Genomic DNA, 21996 nt, shown 5'->3' with positions numbered 1-21996 from the left:
CTAATAGTTCCATCCATCCATTATGTTTAGAAAATAATTACATTTTTAATAAATATGTTTAGAATCAAATTATTGTAATTTTTATTTTTTTCAAAATAAGTCAATTTGTAGCATCAATAGTTATGTTTAGAAAACAATTTAATTATTTTTTTAATTTAAAAATTGTATTTGACGTAATTTACAGTACATGAAGTTGACTATATAATATATTAAATTGACAAGTTCATTTAATTTTACAACAAAAACAATCATTGTTAGAATTTTAGAAAACATTTGAAAACAATTACAGTTTATGAAGAAATAAGCCAAAATGGAACAATGTTTAGGAAATTAAATTTTCTATCTAAAAAAATATATTTAATGAAGTAATTTACAGTACATGAAGTTCTGTACACAAAAGAATGATATTGCTCAATAGTGACAAAAAGTAAAATTTCAGAAAAAATAAACATTTCTGTTGTGCATATAAACAAATGTGGGTTTTTTTGTCATGTATTAAAATGTATGAAAAAAATAAGTACAATTGAATCAATAATAGTAGAAATTAATCCAATAAAATTTGTATTTTTTTTTTTTTTAAATGGCTAAATTGTTATATATTTTTTAGTAGTTATGTTTAGAAAAACTTTTTTTTTTTAAATAAGCTGATATACTAGTTGTTTTGAAAAACATTTTAGCAGTAATTATTTATTTATTTAAAAATGAGATTTATTGAAGTAATGTGGACTGGATAATATAATATTAATTAAATATTGAATTGGATTTTACAAAAAACAACCATTGTTCGAATTTTAGCACAAAAATAAATAATTGTATTTAAAACATTTTTAAAAAGCCTAACTGAAGCAATAATAGTTTTTTGTTTAAAAAATAAATAAATAAAATTGTAATAAAAAAATGAAATTTAATGAAGTAATTTACAGTACATGAAGTCGATTATACAAAATCCTAATATTGCTCTGTAGCAGGGGTGTCGAACAGGTTTTATCCGGCCCGCGGGATGAGTTTGCCAAGTATAAATATGAGCTGAAATTTCTGAATGAAAGAAACTGTTGTTCTAAATGTGTCCACTAGATGTCGCAATAGCAATTATTTGTATCTTTGTAGATGATGCTAGATATGTCAAAAAAAACACATGATGTTAGTACATCAGTCGAGGCAAATGAGCAAACTACATAAATAACATCCTGTAATTTGATTTTGATATAATTTTTTATCTTGATACATTGACAGTTAACCCTAATGAGTTGACTGATGAACATTATCACATAATTTATTCAGAAAGTACAAATAACGACAAATAAAGATAGAATACGGTCCGTGTACCTTCCGTTCATTCTATTTCCAATTCTTAAATGCAAATCAAAAAAGACATTTCGGGCCGTTTTTTCTATTTTAATTTCTGAAACAAAAGTTGTACAACTATTTATTTAGACTTTTTTTTAAAAAGGAAAATAGGACTCCTGCCGAACAAAGATGTTAGCGTTATGCTAAAATCATGCTAAACGCACAGGACAAGCTAAAATACTGCTTCCGGTTCAATTTGTCATCACACAGATAAACACGCATTTTTTGCATTTTGGATGAACATATTGGATTTTTGTGTTTATCTGGGAAAATAAAAACCCATTAAAGGAAAACAGCACAAAATCCAATTATATGCCAATATTTAAATGAAAATCAACCCTTTTTTGTTTGTTTTCAAATCTGCCATATATAGTAAAAATCGAAAAACGGCCCTAACTTTGTTTTTTGGATTTGCGTTTCAGAATTGGAAATAGAATGAACGGAAGTTACACGGACCGAATACTATTAACCGCAACATGTAAGTTGCAACATTATGATTTGTACATATTCAGAATGTGCTTGTTCTATTTTTAAACAAAGAAAACAATCTGAAGTTGTCTTTATTTTTAAGTTATCGTGCCGTGATTTTACCAGTCCGGCCCACTTGGGAGTAACTATTTCTACATATACGAACAATTTGAGACCGGGCTTTCTGCTCCGCCGCTCCCAGTCTGTGGAACGCTCTCCCTGACCACCTGAGGGCACCACAGACTGTGGATGCTTTTAAAAAAAGGCTTAAAAACCCTTCTTTTAAAAAAAGCCTTTTATAGATAAATGCATACTAGTTCTAGCTCAGTGGTTCTTAACCTGGGTTTGATGGAACCCTAGGGGTTCGGTGAGTGGGGCTCAGGGGTTCGGCGGAGGTCAAAACACACCCGACTCATCGTGTAAATAAAAACTTCTCCCTATCGGTGTATTACGGATACGGCAACAGCAGAAGTCAGACTGATTTGCAGGTGTGTAATTTGTTGTGAGTTTATGCACTGTGTTGGTTTTGTTCTTTGAACAAGGTGATGTTCATGCACGGTTCATTTTGTGCACCAGTAAAAAAACATGGTAACACTTTAGTATGGGGAACATATTCACCATTAATTAGTTGCTTATTAACATGCAAATTAGTAACACATTGGCTTTTAACTAGTCATTATTATCTACTTATTAATGCCTTATTCGGCATGGCCTTATTATAACCCTAACCCTCTAACCCTGACCCTAACCCTAACCAAATAACTCTAAATTAAGTCTTTGTTACTTAGAATATGTACCCCATACTAAAGTGTTACCAAATACATATAACTTTGTCTGGAATTTGAAAAAAAACATTTTATTTTTCACTAAAGAAGGGTTCTGTGAATGCGCATATGAAACTGGTGGGGTTCGGTACCTCCAACAAGGTTAAGAACCACTGATCTAGCTATTTGGCTGTTCTAGTTTTTATTTTTATTTATTATCTTTTTCCTTTTTTTAATACACTGTAGCACTTTGAGGTTGTTTACTCAATGTAAAGTGCTTTTTACAAATAAAATGTATTATTATTATTATTAATCTCCATGTGGCCCCCCATCTAAAATGAGTTTGACACCTCTGCTCTATAGTGACACAAAGGAAAATTTCAAACCAAATGTTTTTCAATTAAAATAAATGAAAGATCTAGTCAGATAAAGAGGTACATTTCCATGTTTATATATATATATATATATATATATATATATATATATATATATGTATATACACATACAGTATATGTATATATATATATGAATACACATATATATATACACATATATATATACACACACACACACACATATATATATATATATATATACACACACACATATATATATATACATATATATAATGTATATATATATATTTATTTAGATATATATATATACATACACGTGTGTGTGTGTGTGTATGTATATATATATATATATATATATATATACATATACATATATATATATACACAACGCTTTTTCGATCAGAGAACACCATAAACTGTGATGATTCTACTAATCACCATCTAACTACAAGGTCCTCTCAGTGGCCTAGTGGTTAGAGTGTCCGCCCTGAGATGGGTAGGTTGGGAGTTCAAACCCCGGCCGAGTCATACCAAAGACTATAAAAATGGGACCCATTACCTCCCTGTTTGGCACTCAGCGCGGCCACCACTGCTGCACACTTACTCCCCTCACCTCCCAGGGGGTGAACAAGGAGATGGGTCAATTGCAGAGGACAAATTTCACCACACTTAGTGTGTGTGTGACAATCATTGGTACATTAACTTTAACTTAACTTAACATTTCACCTTCTTCCGACAGCTAATCTTCACCAGCGTCCAACAGGGGGTTTCCCTCACGGAGGAGTCGAGCCACTGATGTCAAACCGGCCAGGACTCAACTTCAGTAATAAAAACACCTTTCAGCCACAACCGGAACGTCAAAGTGAAAAAAACAAAAAACAGGACACAGATGAGGAATAAAGTGTCTTCATTTTCAACATAGCATTCTGACTCTTTGGGACTTATATCAGACAGCAGCTCTTCCTAATAAGTACTGTATCTTTCGGACTATAAGTCGCAGTTTTTTTCATAGTTTGGCCGGGGGTGCGACTTATACTCAGGAGCGACTTATGTGTGAAATAATTAACACATTAGCGTAAAATATCAAATAATATTATTTATCTCATTCACGTAAGAGACTAGACGTATAAGATTTCATGGGATTTAGCGATTAGGAGTGACAGATTGTTTGGTAAACGTATAGCATGTTCTATATGTTATAGTTATTTGAATGACTCTTACCATAATATGTTACTTTAACATACCAGTTGGTTATTTATGCCTCATATAACGTACACTTATTCAGCCTGTTGTTCACTATTCTTTATTTATTTTAAATTGCCTTTCAAATGTCTATTCTTGGTGTTGGCATTTATCAAATAAATTTCCACAAAAAATGCGACTTATATATGTTTTTTCCTTCTTTATTATGCATTTTCGGCCGGTGCGACTTATACTCCGGAGCAACTTATACTCCGAAAAATACGGTATACTGTAATATGAACTGTATTGTCATTGAACATGAACATAAATGGCCATGGATGTACTGGCATTATGTCTATAATACTTCTCTTGTGTCAGTCAAACAATACCTCAGTTAGGTTTCGGAATAAAGTAAGGCTGAAATGTTAGGGTAAGAGTGCAAAGACTGCCTAATATATTCACATATACTGTAAATGTAAACAGCAACAATTTTTGGGAGATGAAAATATACTTAGTAGATCAGCAGACAAGTAGAAATATACAAACAAGGAAGCAAAAGTGGAAAATGTAACTGTTGGCTTTATATTATACACATAAATAACGTTGATGTAGATAGAAGCACTTAGTGTTGCGTCAAATCTGTTCTGTACAACGCAGCTCGCGCACACGTGTGTGTGTGTGTTCTCTTGTATTTCTGCCCATCTTGAGACATCAAGAAGGAAAAGCAGCTTCCATATGAGGAGGTGTGAACAAGTTCGGACCAAAATCATGGTCCCAATACGGAATAACCATTGCATCTAATAGAGAGCCAAATACTAGAGTCCGTGAACATTGCTCCAAAGTCAGGATTTTTTGTTGATTTAATGTGCATACAAAAGTAAACATTGACAGGTGCAAAGGCAGCAATATTTGATAAACAAGCTAAAGAAGGACTTCCCTATTCATCCCCGAAAAAAACCCGCTAGGGGAACAGCTGATTTTACGACTTCCGGTGCTGACGTGAGACAACCCGCGTCCCATATGTGACCATAGGATGAACAAATACACTACGCTACTAAGACTATAGTGGCCATTAACTGTTAGCTTCTACAGCTGGGTTGCCCAAAGTGAATCACAGGGTACCAGCTGTGGTCCCTGACTCGTTTGTCATCGGCCTTAAGCACATTACAAAAAACAAAAAATAGAGATCTCATTTGCACCCCTGGTGGTGAAATCTATCAAAATGAGGGTGGTCCCAAAGAGGAGGGATTTTTTTGGTGGTTTTAAAAGTGCTCCCCCTCTGGTCAACATATGAAATAACAAGTGTGTGTAAAAAATTTGAAGTGCTCCCCCTCTGGTCAACATATGTAATAACAAGTGTGTGTAAGAAATTGAAATGCGCCCCCTTTGGCCAAAATTAATTTAAAAAATAAAATAAATATGTATATAGAGACATACTGTAATAATGAATTAAATAATGATGATTAAAAACCAATTACCAAAAAACATTTTTTATATTTGCATAGTATGTATATATTATTAATGTTGTAAATACAAATCTTTATATATCTAGAAAGGCTGGTCCTAAAGAGGGAGGCATTTTTCTCAGGTCTCAAGAAGGTAAGAAATACAAGTGTGTGTGTGTGTGTGTGTGTGTGTGTGTGTGTGTGTGTGTGTGTGTGTGTGTGTGTGTGTGTGTGTGTGTGTGTGTGTTAGTGCTGCACTTGTGCTGCCGCCGAGTGTGTGCAGGTGTTGCAGCGTTGGCTCTCGATATGTGCGACCTGCAGGATGGGCAGCAGGAGCTGAAATGCGTCGTGGATGTAGTTGGTACTGTTGGAGCCCTGTGGATAAGTTTAAATTAATTACATTCATTTTAATATTTCATCAAACAATACAACATGGTGCTGAAGTGAAACCATTTAAGTTGCATGATTTGGACTTTTTATTGGATGCTGAATCTTAAAGGGGAACTGCAATTTTGCTGATCATTCACAATCATTATGAGAGACAAGAACACTCATGTCTTTTTTTTACTAGCATTTTAAAGATGACATAAAAACGCATGGAAGATGCGGCTAACAGCGGCTAACAGCGGCTAACAACACTGTTGGAGCCTTCAAAGCCTCTAAAACTACTTCAAAACCCTCCATCATCGTTTTATATACACACTGCAAGTATATATATAATGTAGTAACAGACACCTTCACAACAATATGTAATATGTACAATATACACACTGCAAGTATATATATAATGTAGTAACAGACACCTTCACAACAATATGTAATATGTACAATATACACACTGCAAGTATATATATAATGTAGTAACAGACACCTTCATAACAATATGTAGTATGTACAATATACACACTGCAAGTATATATATATAATGTAGTAACAGACACCTTCATAACAATATGTAGTATGTACAATTTACACACTGCAAGTATATATATATATATATATAATGTAGTAACAGACACCTTCATAACAATATGTAATATGTACAATATACACACTGCAAGTATATATATAATGTAACAGACACCTTCATAACAATATGTAATATGTACAATATACACACTGTAAGTATATATATATATATATATATATATATATATATATAATGTAGTAACAGACACCTTCATAACAATATGTAATATGTACAATATCCACACTGTAAGTATATATATAATGTAGTAACAGACACCTTCATAACTATATGTAATACGTACAATATAAACACTGCAAGTATATATATGATGTAGTAACAGACACCTTCATTATATTTAATATGTTTTATATACACACTGCAAGTATATATGTAATGTAGTAACAGACACCTTCATAACAATATGTAATATGTACAATATACACACTGCAAGTATATATATAATGTAGTAACAGACACCTTCATAACTATATGTAATATGTACAATATACACACTGCAAGTATATGTATATATAATGTAGTAACATACACCTTCATAACAATATGTAATATGTACAATATACACACTGCAAAAATATATATAATGTAGTAACAGACACCTTCATAACAATATGTAATATGTACAATATACACACTGCAAGTATGTATATAATGAAGTAACAGACACCTTCATAACAATATGTAATATGTACAATATACACACTGCAAGTATATATATAATGTAGTAACAGACACCTTCATAACAATATGTAAAATATACACACTGCAAGTGTGTGTGTATATATATATATATACACACACACACACACATATATATATATATATATATATATATATATATATATATATATATGTATGTATATATATATATAATGTAACAGATATCCGCCCTGAGATGGGTAGGTTGTGAGTTTAAACCCCGGCCGGGTCATATCAAAGACTATAAAAATGGGAGCCATTACCTCCCTGCTTGACACTCAGCATCAAGGGTTGGAATTGGGGGTTAAATCACCAAAATGATTCCAACACTGCTGCTCACTGCTCCCCTCACCTCCCAGGGGGTGGAAGAAGGGGATGGGTCAAATGCAGAGGTTAATTTCACCACACCTAGTGTGTGTGTGACTATCAGTGGTACTTTAACTTTAAAAAGCTGGCATAAAACGTTACCATGCTAACATTAGCATGCCAATATTAGAGACGTTAGCACATTTCTAAGATAGCGCCAAGTATCCAAATCCGTTATTTTTAGGTTTAAACATACAACATTAGCTAAAAATCTGGCATAAAATATTAGCATTTATTCATATTTATAATATTTTACATGTTTACAAGGAAGTATTTTACATGTAGAAAAAAATCTTAATATGACCTCTTTAATGCGCCTTATGTATGAAAATAGAATGAATTGGCCCGCTCATCGGCAGTGCGGCCTCTGGTCTGAAAAATACGGTATTAATTATTTCTGGCAGGCCCTTTATGGCATCTTTTGTATGGAAATAGACCTGCTCATCAGCAGTGCGCCTTATAATCCGGTGTGCCTTATGGTCCGAAAAATACGGTATTTGGTTGGTTTGGTCCTGTGTTCCTTGACATTAGCCATCATGTGATTATTTCCACGGTGAAGTTGTCTCACCTCCAGCAGCACACCGTCCACCATTGGATTGAGCTCCTCCGCTTTCCTCTGACCCTGACGGTGAAGGACAGATTGTGTGAGTTCACCCGAGCTTGTCGTCATCTTTGTAGCAATAATAGTTATTTAGAAAATATTTTTATTTAATTTCTATTCAAAAATAAGTCCAATTAGAGCAATAATAGTAATATTTAGAAAATAATTGTATTTAATTTCTATTAAAAAATAAGCCAAATTGTAGCAATAATAGTTATATTTAGAAAATAATTGTATTTCATTTCTATTAAAAAAAAGGCCAAATAGTAGCAATAATGTTATTTAGAAAATATTTTTTATTTAATTTCTATTACAAAATAAGTCAAATTGGAGCAATAATAGTAATATTTAGAAAATAATTGTATTTAATTTATATTAAAAAAAATAAGCCAAATTGTAGCAATAATAGTTATTTAGAAAATAATTTGTATTTAATTTCTATTTAAAAATATGCCAAATTGCAGCAATACTAGTTATTTAGAAACACATTTTTATTTAATATATATTTAAAAATAAGCCAAATTGTAGCAATTTGGAAAATATGTATTTAATTTCTATTAAAAAATAAGTCAAATTGTAGCAATAATAGCTATATTTAGAAATGTCTTATTTAATTTCTATAAAAAAAATTGCTAAATTCTAGCAATCATAGCTATTTTGAAAATATGTATTTAATTTCTATTAAAAAAATAAGTCAAATTGTAGCAGTAATAGTTATATTTAGAAAATAATTGTATTTAGTTTATATTAAAAAATAAGCCAAATTGTAGCAATAATAGTTATTTAGAAAATAATTTGTATTTAATTTCTATTAAAAAATAAGCGAAATTGTGGCAATATTAGTTATATTTAGAAAATAATTGTATTTAGTCTATATTAAAAAATACGCCAAATTGTAGCAATAATAGTAATATTTATAACTTTTTTTTTTTAATTTCTATTAAAAAAATAAGCCAAATTGTAGCAATAATAGTTATTTAGAAAATCTTTTTTTTCAAATGTCTATTAAAACATAAGCCAAATTGTAGCAATCATATTTATTGAGAAAATATTTTTTATTTAATTTCTATTAAAAAATAAGTCAAATTGTAGCAATAATAGTTATATTTAGAAAATAATTGTATTTAGTTTATATTTAAAAAATATGCCAAATTGTAGCAATAATTGTTATTTAGAAAATATATATTTTTAAATTTATATTAAAACATAAGCCAAATTGTAGCAATAATAGTTATTTAAAAAATATTTTTTATTTAATTTCTATTAAAAAAATAAGCCAAATTGTAACAATAATAATTACATTTACAAAATAATTGTATTTAATTTCTATTAAAAAATAAGCCAAATTGTAGCAATAAGTTATTTAGAAAATAATTTGTATTTCATTTCTAATAAAAAATAAGCCAAATTGTAACAATAGTTATATTTAGAAAATAATTGTAATTAATTTCTATTAAAAAATAAGCCAAATTGTAGCAATAATAGTTATTTAGAAAATAATTGTTATTTAATTTCTATTAAACAATAAGACAAATTATAGCAATAGTTATATTTAGAAAATAATTGTATTTAGTTTATTAAAAAATAAGCCAAATTGTAGCAATAATAGTAATATTTAGAAAATAATTGTATTTAATTTGTATTAAAAAAATAAGCCAAATTGTAGCAATCATAGTTATTTACAAAATATGTTTTATTTAATTTATATTCAAAAATAAGCAAAATTGTCGCAATAATAGTTATTTAGAAAATATTTATTTAATTTCTATTAAAAAATAAGCCAAATTGTAGCAATAATAGTAATATTTAGAAAATAATTATATTAAATTTCTATTCAAAAATAAGCCAAATTGTAGCAATAATAGTTATATTTAGAAAATAATTGTAATTTATATTAAAAAATAAGACAGATTGTAGCAATAATAGTTATTTACAAAATATTTTTTATGGTAATTTATATTAAAAAATAAGCCAAATTGTAGCAATAATAGTTATATTTAGAAAATATTTTTTATTTAATTTCTATTCAAAAATAAGCCAAATTGTAGCAATAATAGTAATATTTGGATTGAGCTCCTCCGCTTTCCTCTGACACTGACGTTGAAGGACAGATTGTATGACACTTACTCCGACCACCAGCAGCGTGTGGGAGAACTTTTTGGCCAAGCTCTGCACCTCCTTGCACATGGCACGTGTCAACCTGGTGAGGACGCCTGCTTGATCCCTGGCTGCTTTCTCCTGCTCTTCTTGCCCGTGCAGGATGAGCTCCGCCACCTTGTGGAGCTGCTCGATACTGCGGGCCGTCACTTCGGCCAGGCTGCCCACTGACGACAAGTAGACGGACTGCAGAGCGCGGACACGACATGGCGGGCGGAGATTAGATGATGTCGGCGGTGAGGATTTGATTCATGACACGGTTTGGACGTCACCTCCACATATTTCAGCCCGCCATCTTCCTCCCTCTCCTCGCCCTCTCCATCCTCCTCTCTTGGCGAGGCCTCTCCTCCTGGTTGGTCCGGCGTTTCCTTGCCAACTGTCTCCGTAGTGACGGGCTGCTCCACCTTGCTCACCCAATCGTGGGCACTCATCCGAGCCTGAAGACGCATAAAGAGGAGCCGTCAGCTTGCCGAATACATCTTGATCACATGATAATCATATGCAGCTCCACCATTACAGATATATCATACCTTTTTTTTTCAGGGCCGATACCAATTATTAGAAGTCAAGGAGGCCGATAACCGATATTTGGAGCAAATATTCATTTGCAGTAAGTTATTTAAACATAAATAATAACAGCTGGACAGGGCTTTAAGTTGTTTATTTAACATTATTTTTTAGATATCAACAAAATATATTTGTGGCAATAATGGTTTTGTTTAGAAAATAATTGTATTTAATTTCTATTTTAAAGAATAAGCCAAATTGTAGTAATAAGAGTTATATATAGAAAATCATTTTTATTTAATTTCTATTAAAAAATAAGCCAAATTGTAGCAATAATAGTTCTATTTAGAAAATAATTGTATTTAATGTATATTTAAAAATAAGCTAAATTGTTGAAATAATAGTAATTTTAGAAAATAATTGTGTTTAATTTATATTTTAAAGAATAAGCCAAATTGTAGCAATAAGAGTTATATTTAGAAAATTATTTTTATTTAATTTCTTTAAAAAAATAAGCCAAATTGTAGCAATAATGGTTATATTTAGAAAATAATTGTATTTAATTTATATTTAAAAATAAGCCAAATTGTAGAAATAATAGTATTTTTTTGAAAATAATTTTATTTAATTTCTATTTTTTTAAATAAGCCAAATTGTAGCAATAGTAATATTTACTAAATAATTTCTATTCAAACATAAGCCAAATTGTAGCAATAAAATCATTTTTATTTGATTTCTATTAAAAAATAAGCCAAATTGTAGCAATAATAGTTCTATTTAGAAAATAATTGTATTTAATTTATATTTAAAAATAAGCCAAATTGTAGAAATAATAGTACTTTTTAGAAAATAATTGTATTTAATTTCTATTTTAAAGAATAAGCCAAATTGTAGCAATAGTAATATTTACAAAACAATTTCTATTCAAACATAAGCCAAATTGTAGCAATAAGAGTTCTATTTAGAAAATTATTTGTATTTAATTTCTATTAAAAAATAAGCCAATTTGTAGCAATAATGGTTATATTTAGAAAATAATTGTATTTAATTTATATTTAAAAATTAGCCAAATTGTAGAAATAATAGTAATTTTTTGAAAATAATTGTATTTAATTTCTATTTTTTTAAATAAGCCAAATTGTAGCAATAGTAATATTTACTAAATAATTTCTATTTAAACATAAGACAAATTGTAGCAATAAGAGTTATATTTAGAAAATCATTTTTATTTGATTTCTATTAAAAAATAAGCCAAATTGTAGTAATAATAGTTATATTTAGAAAATAATTGTATTTAATTTATATTTAAAAATAAGCCAAATTGTAGAAATAATAGTATTTTTTTGAAAATAATTGTATTTAATTTCTATTTTTTTAAATAAGCCAAATTGTAGCAATAGTAATATTTACTAAATAATTTCTATTCAAACATAAGCCAAATTGTAGCAATAAGAGTTATATTTAGAAAATCATTTCATTTAATTTCTATTAAAAAAATAAGCCAAATTGTAGCAATAATAGTTCTATTTAGAAAATAATTGTATTTAATTTATATTTAAAAATAAGCTAAATTGTTGAAATAATAGTAATTTTAGAAAATAATTGTGTTTAATTTATATTTTAAAGAATAAGCCAAATTGTAGCAATAGTAATATTTACTAAATAATTTCTATTCAAACATAAGCCAAATTGTAGCAATAAGAGTTATATTTAGAAAATTATTTTTATTTAATTTCTTTAAAAAAATAAGCCAAATTGTAGCAATAATGGTTATATTTAGAAAATAATTGTATTTAATTTATATTTAAAAATAAGCCAAATTGTAGAAATAATAGTATTTTTTTGAAAATAATTTTATTTAATTTCTATTTTTTTAAATAAGCCAAATTGTAGCAATAGTAATATTTACTAAATAATTTCTATTCAAACATAAGCCAAATTGTAGCAATAAAATCATTTTTATTTGATTTCTATTAAAAAATAAGCCAAATTGTAGCAATAATAGTTCTATTTAGAAAATAATTGTATTTAATTTATATTTAAAAATAAGCCAAATTGTAGAAATAATAGTACTTTTTAGAAAATAATTGTATTTAATTTCTATTTTAAAGAATAAGCCAAATTGTAGCAATAGTAATATTTACAAAACAATTTCTATTCAAACATAAGCCAAATTGTAGCAATAAGAGTTCTATTTAGAAAATTTTTTGTATTTAATTTCTATTAAAAAATAAGCCAATTTGTAGCAATAATGGTTATATTTAGAAAATAATTGTATTTAATTTATATTTAAAAATAAGCCAAATTGTAGAAATAATAGTAATTTTTTGAAAATAATTTTATTTAATTTCTATTTTTTTAAATAAGCCAAATTGTAGCAATAGTAATATTTACTAAATAATTTCTATTTAAACATAAGACAAATTGTAGCAATAAGAGTTATATTTAGAAAATCATTTTTATTTGATTTCTATTAAAAAATAAGCCAAATTGTAGCAATAATAGTTATATTTAGAAAATAATTGTATTTAATTTATATTTAAAAATAAGCCAAATTGTAGAAATAATAGTATTTTTTTGAAAATAATTGTATTTAATTTCTATTTTTTTAAAATAAGCCAAATTGTAGCAATAGTAATATTTACTAAATAATTTATATTCAAACATAAGCCAAATTGTAGCAATAAGAGTTATATTTAGAAAATCATTTCATTTAATTTCTATTAAAAAAATAAGCCAAATTGTAGCAATAATAGTTCTATTTAGAAAATAATTGTATTTAATTTATATTTAAAAATAAGCTAAATTGTTGAAATAATAGTAATTTTAGAAAATAATTGTGTTTAATTTATATTTTAAAGAATAAGCCAAATTGTAGCAATAGTAATATTTACTAAATAATTTCTATTCAAACATAAGCCAAATTGTAGCAATAAGAGTTATATTTAGAAAATTATTTTTATTTAATTTCTTTAAAAAAATAAGCCAAATTGTAGCAATAATGGTTATATTTAGAAAATAATTGTATTTAATTTATATTTAAAAATAAGCCAAATTGTAGAAATAATAGTATTTTTTTGAAAATAATTTTATTTAATTTCTATTTTTTTAAATAAGCCAAATTGTAGCAATAGTAATATTTACTAAATAATTTCTATTCAAACATAAGCCAAATTGTAGCAATAAAATCATTTTTATTTGATTTCTATTAAAAAATAAGCCAAATTGTAGCAATAATAGTTCTATTTAGAAAATAATTGTATTTAATTTATATTTAAAAATAAGCCAAATTGTAGAAATAATAGTACTTTTTAGAAAATAATTGTATTTAATTTCTATTTTAAAGAATAAGCCAAATTGTAGCAATAGTAATATTTACAAAACAATTTCTATTCAAACATAAGCCAAATTGTAGCAATAAGAGTTATATTTAGAAAATTATTTGTATTTAATTTCTATTAAAAAATAAGCCAAATTGTAGCAATAATGGTTATATTTAGAAAATAATTGTATTTAATTTATATTTAAAAATAAGCCAAATTGTAGAAATAATAGTAATTTTTTGAAAATTATTTTATTTAATTTCTATTTTTTTAAATAAGCCAAATTGTAGCAATAGTAATATTTACTAAATAATTTCTATTTAAACATAAGACAAATTGTAGCAATAAGAGTTATATTTAGAAAATCATTTTTATTTGATTTCTATTAAAAAATAAGCCAAATTGTAGCAATAATAGTTATATTTAGAAAATAATTGTATTTAATTTATATTTAAAAATAAGCCAAATTGTAGAAATAATAGTATTTTTTTGAAAATAATTGTATTTAATTTCTATTTTTTTAAATAAGCCAAATTGTAGCAATAGTAATATTTACTAAATAATTTCTATTCAAACATAAGCCAAATTGTAGCAATAAGAGTTATATTTAGAAAATCATTTCATTTAATTTCTATTAAAAAAATAAGCCAAATTGTAGCAATAATAGTTATATTTAGAAAATAATTATATTTAATTTCTATAAAAAAAACAAGCCAATTTGTTTATATGCTAAATGTTAGTGTCATATGTATATATATATATTGTATTTGCTGATGAGTTATGTTTAAAAAAAAGGCTGATAAGAGGAGGCCGATGCAGACGTATGCTAAATGTCGGTGGCGATAATCATCTTGGCCAATAATCGGTCCATCTCCAGTGAACAATGACACATTTTAGGTACCAATTGAAGACAAATGGTGCTGTTTTGCGTGATTGCGTCACCTTATTGAGCTTGTCAGGCGTGGCGGCGACATGAAGCTCAAACAGCAACTCAGTGAGAACACTCAGGAACTCTGCATCCACTTCTGCAACGTAAGCACACACAGCTGTCAATGAAACACCATTCATGTACACTTCAATGAACTATTTGAATGCCCCGTAACCATGCCAATAATCTCATCTCAATGTTAATCCTTTCATGGCACATAAACTTAGCTTTTTATACGGCAAACACATCAAATATGCAATATTTTTTCCCCAAAAAAATTTACAAAGTGCACCGTATTTTCCGGCCCATAGGGCGCACCGGATTATAAAACGCACTGCCAATGAATGGTCTATTTTTTTTCACATATGAGGCGCACCGGATTATAAAGCGCACTGCCGACGAATGGTCTATTTGTTATCTTTTTTCATATATAAGGCGCACCGGATTGTAAGGCGCACTGCCGATGAATGGTCTATTTTTTAAATCTTTTTTCATGTATAAGGCGCACTTCAGATGAACGGTCTATTTTGTTTTTCCTTTTTCCATATAAAAGGCGCACCGGATTATAAAGTGCACTGCCGACGAATGGTCTATTTGTTATCTTTTTTCATATATAAGGCGCACTGCTGATGAATGATCTATTTGTTATCTTTTTTCACACATAAGGCGCACTGGATTATAAGGCGCACTGCCGATGAATGGTCTATTTTGAAAAAAATATTTTTTCATATATAAGGTGCATCGCAATATAAGGCGCACTGCCGACAAATGGTCTATTTGTTATCTTTTTCCATATATAAAGCGCACCGGATTATAAAGCGCACTGCAGACAAATGGTTTAGTTTTTATCTTTTTTCACATATAAGGCGCACCGGATTATAAGGCGCACTGCCGATGAATGGTCTATTTGTTATGTCTTTCCATATACAAGGCGCACCAGATTGTAAGGCGCACTGCCGATGAATGGTCTATTTAAAAAAAATATTTTTTCATGTATAAGGCGCACCGGATCATAAGGCACACTGCCGATTAACGGTCTATTTTTTTTCCTTTTTTCATTTATAAGGCGCATCGGATTATAAAGCGCACTGTCAACGAATGGTCTATTTGTTATCTTTTTCCATATATAAGGCGCACCAGATTATAAAGCGCACTGCCGATGAATGGTCTATTTGTTATCTTTTTCCATTTATAAAGCGCACCGGATTATAAAGCGCACTGCCGATGAATGGTCTATTTGTTATCTTTTTCCATATATTAGACGCACCGGATTATAAGGCGCACTGCCAACGAATGGTCTAATTTTGATCTTTTTCCATATATAAGGCGCACTGCCGATGAATGGTCTATTTGCTATCTTTTTCCATATATAAGACGCACCGGATTATAAGGCGCACTGCCAACGAATGGTCTAATTTTGATCTTTTTCCATATATAAGGCGCACTGCCGATGAATGGTCTATTTTCTAAAATCTTTTTCCACATATAAGGCGCACCGGATTATAAATCGCACTGCCGATGAATTGTCTATTTTTGATCTTTTTTCACATATAAGGCGCACTGGCGATGAATGGTCTATTTGTTTTAATCTTTTTTCACATATAAAGCGCAACGGATTATAAAGCGCACTGCCGATGAATGGGCTATTTGTTATCTTTTTCCATATATAAGGCACACCAGATTATAAGGCGCATTGCCGACGAACGGTCTAGTTTTGATCTTTTTTCACATGTAAGGCGCATCGGACTATAAGGCGCACTATCAATGAATGGTCTATTTGTTATCTTTTTACATATATAAGGCACACAGGATTATAAGGCGCACTGCCGACGAATGGTCCATTTGTTATCTTTTTCCATATACAAACCCCGTTTCCATAGGAGTTGGGAAATAGATGTAAATATAAACGGAATACAATGATTTGCAAATCATTTTCAACCCATATTCAGTTGAATATGCTACAAAGACAACATATTTGATGTTCAAACTGATAAACATTTTTTTTTTTTTGCAAATAATCATTAACTTTAGAATTTGATGCCAGCAACACGTGACAAAGAAGTTGGGAAAGGTGGCAATAAATACTGATAAAGTTGAGGAATGCTCATCAAACACTTATTTGGAACATCCCACAGGTGTGCAGGCTAATTGGGAACAGGTGGGTGCCATGATTGGGTATAAAAGTAGATTCCAAGAAATGCTCAGTCATTCACAAACAAGGATGGGGCGAGGGTCACCACTTTGTCAACAAATGTGTGAGAAAATTGTTGAACAGTTTAAGAAAAACCTTTCTCAAGCAGCTATTGCAAGGAATTTAGGGATTTCACCATCTACGGTCCGTAATATCATCAAAGGGTTCAGAGAATCTGGAGAAATCACTGCACGTAAGCAGCTAAGCCCGTGGCCTTCGATCCCTCAGGCTGTACTGCATCAACAAGCGACATCAGTGTGTAAAGGATATCACCACATGGGCTCAGGAACACTTCAGACACCCACTGTCAGTAACTACAGTTGGTCGCTACATCTGTAAGTGCAAGTTAAAACTCTCCTATGCAAGGCGAAAACCGTTTATCAACAACACCCAGAAACGCCGTCGGCTTCGCTGGGCCTGAGCTCATCTAAGATGGACCGATACAAAGTGGAAAAGTGTTCTGTGGTCTGACGAGTACACATTTCAAATTGTTTTTGGAAACTGTGGATGTCGTGTCCTCCGGACCAAAGAGGAAAAGAACCATCCGGATTGTTATAGGCGCAAAGTGTAAAAGCCAGCATTTGTGATGGTATGTGGGTGTATTAGTGCCCAAGGTATGGGTAACTTACACATCTGTGAAGGCGCCATTAATGCTGAAAGGTACATACAGGTTTTGGAGCAACATATGTTGCCATCCAAGCAACGTTACCATGGACGCCCCTGCTTATTTCAGCAAGACAATGCCAAGCCACGTGTTACATCAATGTGGCTTCATAGTAAAAGAGTGCGGGTACTAGACTGGCCTGCCTGTAGTCCAGACCTGTCTCCCATTGAAAATGTGTGGCACATTATGAAGCCTAAAATAGCACAACTGTTGAACAACTTAAGCTGTACATCAAGCAAGAATGGGAAAGAATTCCACCTGAGAAGCTTCAAAAATGTGTCTCCTCAGTTCCCAAACGTTTACTGAGTGTTGTTAAAAGGAAAGGCCATGTAACACAGTGGTGAACATGCCCTTTCCCAACTACTTTGGCACGTGTTACAGCCATGAAATTCTAAGTTAATTATTATTTGCAAAAAAAAAAAAAAAGTTTATGAGTTTGAACATCAAATATGTTGTCTTTGTAGTGCATTCAACTGAATATGGGTTGAAAAGGATTTGCAAATCTTTGTATTCCGTTTATATTTACATCTAACACAATTTCCCAACTCATATGGAAACGGGGTTTGTATAAGGCGCACTGTCGATGAATGGTGTATTTGTTATCTTTTTTCACATATAAGGCGCACCAGATTATAAGGCGCACTGCCGATGAATGGTCTATTTGTTATCTTTTTCCATTTATAAGGCGCACCGGATTATAAAGCGCACTGCCGATGAATGGTCTATTTTTCATCCTTTTTCATATATAAGGCACACCGGATTATAAGGCGCACTGCCGATGGTCTATTTTTTTAAATCTTTTTCCATACATAAAGCGCACCAGATTATAAGGCGCATTAAAGGAGTCGTATTATAATTTTATTTCTAAATGTAAAAGACTTCCTTGTGGTCTACATAACATGTAATGGTGGTTCTTTGGTCAAAATGTTGCATAGATGATGTTTTACACATCATCTTCAAGCCGCTTTCTGACAGTCGCTTCCGAATGTTTAGCATGTTTAGCTATTCCTCGTCCTGCAGTGATAATGGTACTTGTAAGAAACTTACTTTATTTGTCATGACGACAAGGGGGCGAGGGGAACCGGTACTTTTCAGTGGTGGTATAGTACCGAATATGATTCATTTGTATGGCAGTACTATACTAATACCGGTATACTGTACAACGCTAAGTGCAACAAATGATTTTATATTCTTTTGGGGGGAAAAAACGTGTTTAAAAAGTTACCCTTTGCCTGCTCTCCTTCCTCATCCTCCTCTTCCTCTCCTTCTCCCCCCCGGATGAAGACATCCTTGATGAAAATCAGCTCCATCTTCACCTCCTCCTGCTCCTGGTCCTCAAGGGAGGAGAGGAACGCTTGCACCTGTGAGCGACGCCCGGGTTTATCTCTCCGTCCGCACAGGCTGGATGAGGTTTTTGTGGCGGCGCCCCCCCCGCAGGACTGACCTTGGCCTCGCTCTCGTTGGACAGGATCTCCAGGGCCTCCAGGTGGGACAAGCCCTGGTAGTCGTCGAAGAGAATGCCGTAATGAGCGGTAGGTGCGCTGACGGGCTGCGTGCTGAGGCGTGCTCGCTCCTTCTCCTTGGCTTCTTTCAGCATCTACACACAAGACAAAAGGGGACATAGGGAGTGAAATTGCTGCCAAAACTCCACAAACTTGTTTTTACAACGATTCGCAAGCAAAAAACAGTTGTTTTTTAAATAAAAAATAAATTTAAAAAAATCACAAGCAGAACATTTATTTTCCTCTTTTAATAAAAATATTCGCGAGTATAAAAACATTTTTCTTGAATTGAAAAACGATTTGCAAATAAAAAAAATATTTTCTTTAATTAAAACAACGATTCACAAGATGTGTAAGTTACCCATGTCTTGGGCACTAATACACCTCCATACCATCACACATACTGGCTTTTACACTTTGCGCCTAGAACAGTCCGGCTGATTCTTTTCCTCTTTGTTCCGGAGGACACGACGTCCACATTTTCCAAAAACAATTTGAAATGTGGATTCGAAGCTGGCGGCATTTCTGGGTGTTGTTGATAAATGGCTTTGGCTTTGCATAGTAGAGTTTTAGCTTGTACTTACAGATGTAGCAACCAACTGTAGTTACTGACAGTGGCTTTCTGAAGTGTTCCTGAGCCCTTGTGGTGATATCCTTTACACACTGATGTCGCTTTTTGATGCAGGGGTCGAAGGTGACGGGGATTCAATGTTGGTTTTCAGCCTTGCTGCTTACGTGCAGTGATTTCTCCAGATTCTCTGAAACTTTTGATGATATTACAGAGCGTAGATGGTGAAATCCCTAAATTCCTTGCAATAGCTGGTTGAGAAATGCTGTTCTTAAACAATTTGCTCACGCATTTGTTGACAAAGTGGTGAACCTCGCCCCATCCTTGTTTGTGAATGACTGAGCATTTCATGGAAGCTGCTTTTATACCCAATCATGGCACCCACCTGTTCCCAATTAGCCTGCACACCTGTGGGATGTTCCGAATAAGTGTTTGATGAGCATTCCTCAACGTTCTCAGTCTTTTTTGCCACTTGTGCCAGCTTTTTTGAAACATGATGCAGGCATTTAAATTCCAAATTAGCTAATATTTGCAAAAAAAATAACATTTTCCAGTTGGAACATTAAATATCTTGTCTTTGCAGTCTAGTCAATTGAATATAAGTTGAAAAGGATTAGCAAATCATTGTATTCGGTTTTTATTTACCATTTACACAACGTGACAACTTCACTGGTTTTGGGTTTTGTACTTCTCAGCAAATGTTTTAACTTGGAGAAAAGTGTTTTTTACTTGCAAATTGATTGGAAAAAAAAAACGTTTTTTTTACGTGCAGAATGTTTTTTTAACTTGCAAATTGTTTAATTGTTGAATTTTTTTTTTTTTACTTACGAATATTTTTTTTAATTGAAGAAAATTGTTTTTTTACTCGTACATTTTTTTTTTAAATTGCAAATCGGTTTTTTAGCCCAGGAATTTTTTTATTTTTTTTTTAACCTGTGTATTGTTTTTTTGAATATTTATTTTTTAAGTGCAATTTTTTTCAACTGAAGAAAATTTACTTGCAGAAAAGTGTTTTTACTTGCCCAACGTTTTTTTAATTGCAGAATTTTTGTTAACTTGCGATTTATTTTCATATTTGAAAGAAAACCAATTTTTTTTTTGTAACTTGCAAATCGTCTTTTTACTTGCTGGATTTTTTTGTAACTTGCACTTTTTTTTTTATTTGAAGAAAAAAACAATTTACTTCCAGAAAATTGTTTTTCTCTACTTGCGAATAATTTTTTTACTTGCAGAATTTAAATAGTTTTTTACTTGCGGATTGGTTTTTTTTTTTTATTGAAGAAAATGTTTTTTTTCACTTGTGAATCTTTGGGCGTGAGTAAAAACATGTGTGTGTTTGTGCAGTTTTGGCAGTAATTTCACTCCACATGAACGTCATAGCGCTGTTATTGTTTTTTTTTACTTGCAAATTGATTGGAAAAATGTTTGTTTTTTTACTTGCAGAATGTTTTTTAACTTGCAAATCGTTTAATTGTTGAATTTTTTTTTTTTTACTTACGAATATTTTTTTTAACTGAAGAAAATAGTTTTTTTACTTGTAGAATTTTTAAAAAAATTGCAAATCGTTTTTTTAACCCAAGAAAAAATGTGTTTTTTTTACCTGCGTATTTTTTTTTTAATTGAATAACATTTATTCTTTAAGTGCAATTTTTTTCAACTGAAGAAAATTGACTCGCAGAAAAGTGTTTTTACTTGCGAAAACATTTTTTATTTGCAGAATTTTTGTTAACTTGTGATTTATTTTTATATTTGAAAGAAAATATATATTTTTTTTTTAACTTGCAAATCGTATTTTTACTTCCTGGATTTTATTTGTAACTTGCAAATCTTTTTTTAATTGAAAAAACTTTTTTTTTACTTGTAGAAAATGTTTTTTCTTTACTTGCAAATAATTATTTTACTTGCAGAATTTAAATAGTTTTTTTTTATTGAAGAAAATG

The 21996-nt window shown here is 30.6% G+C and overlaps 2 protein-coding genes across 4 annotated transcripts in view; one reads left to right on the top strand and one right to left on the bottom strand.

Moving 5' to 3' along the window:
- The window catches only part of LOC133617212 (uncharacterized), a 14171-nt gene extending 10315 nt beyond the window's left edge, over window positions 1-3856 (top strand). For 2 of the 3 annotated variants that reach the window (XM_061977042.1, XM_061977044.1), the window contains exon 10: window positions 3675-3856. In XM_061977042.1, coding sequence (XP_061833026.1) covers window positions 3675-3835 — 161 coding nt within the window. In that variant the 3' untranslated portion in view covers window positions 3836-3856. Of the gene's footprint in view, window positions 1-1769; window positions 1826-3674 lie in introns of all 3 variants that reach the window. The other variant, XM_061977045.1, reaches the window with a different exon arrangement.
- Window positions 3857-4676: 820 nt separating this feature from the next.
- The window catches only part of fam114a1 (family with sequence similarity 114 member A1), a 38504-nt gene continuing 21184 nt past the window's right edge, over window positions 4677-21996 (bottom strand). The window contains exons 6-12 of the mRNA XM_061977041.2: window positions 19431-19583; window positions 19212-19347; window positions 15146-15228; window positions 10646-10810; window positions 10344-10559; window positions 8184-8237; window positions 4677-5937 (exon numbers count right to left, since the gene is read on the bottom strand). Of these exons, the coding sequence (XP_061833025.1) occupies window positions 5809-5937; window positions 8184-8237; window positions 10344-10559; window positions 10646-10810; window positions 15146-15228; window positions 19212-19347; window positions 19431-19583 (936 nt within the window). The 3' untranslated portion in view covers window positions 4677-5808. The remainder of the gene's footprint in view (window positions 5938-8183; window positions 8238-10343; window positions 10560-10645; window positions 10811-15145; window positions 15229-19211; window positions 19348-19430; window positions 19584-21996) is intronic.

The sequence above is a fragment of the Nerophis lumbriciformis genome, linkage group LG16 (assembly GCF_033978685.3).
Source record: "Nerophis lumbriciformis linkage group LG16, RoL_Nlum_v2.1, whole genome shotgun sequence".
NCBI classification, from domain to species: Eukaryota; Metazoa; Chordata; class Actinopteri; order Syngnathiformes; family Syngnathidae; genus Nerophis; species Nerophis lumbriciformis.
This window is presented reverse-complemented; position numbering and strand designations above follow the sequence as displayed.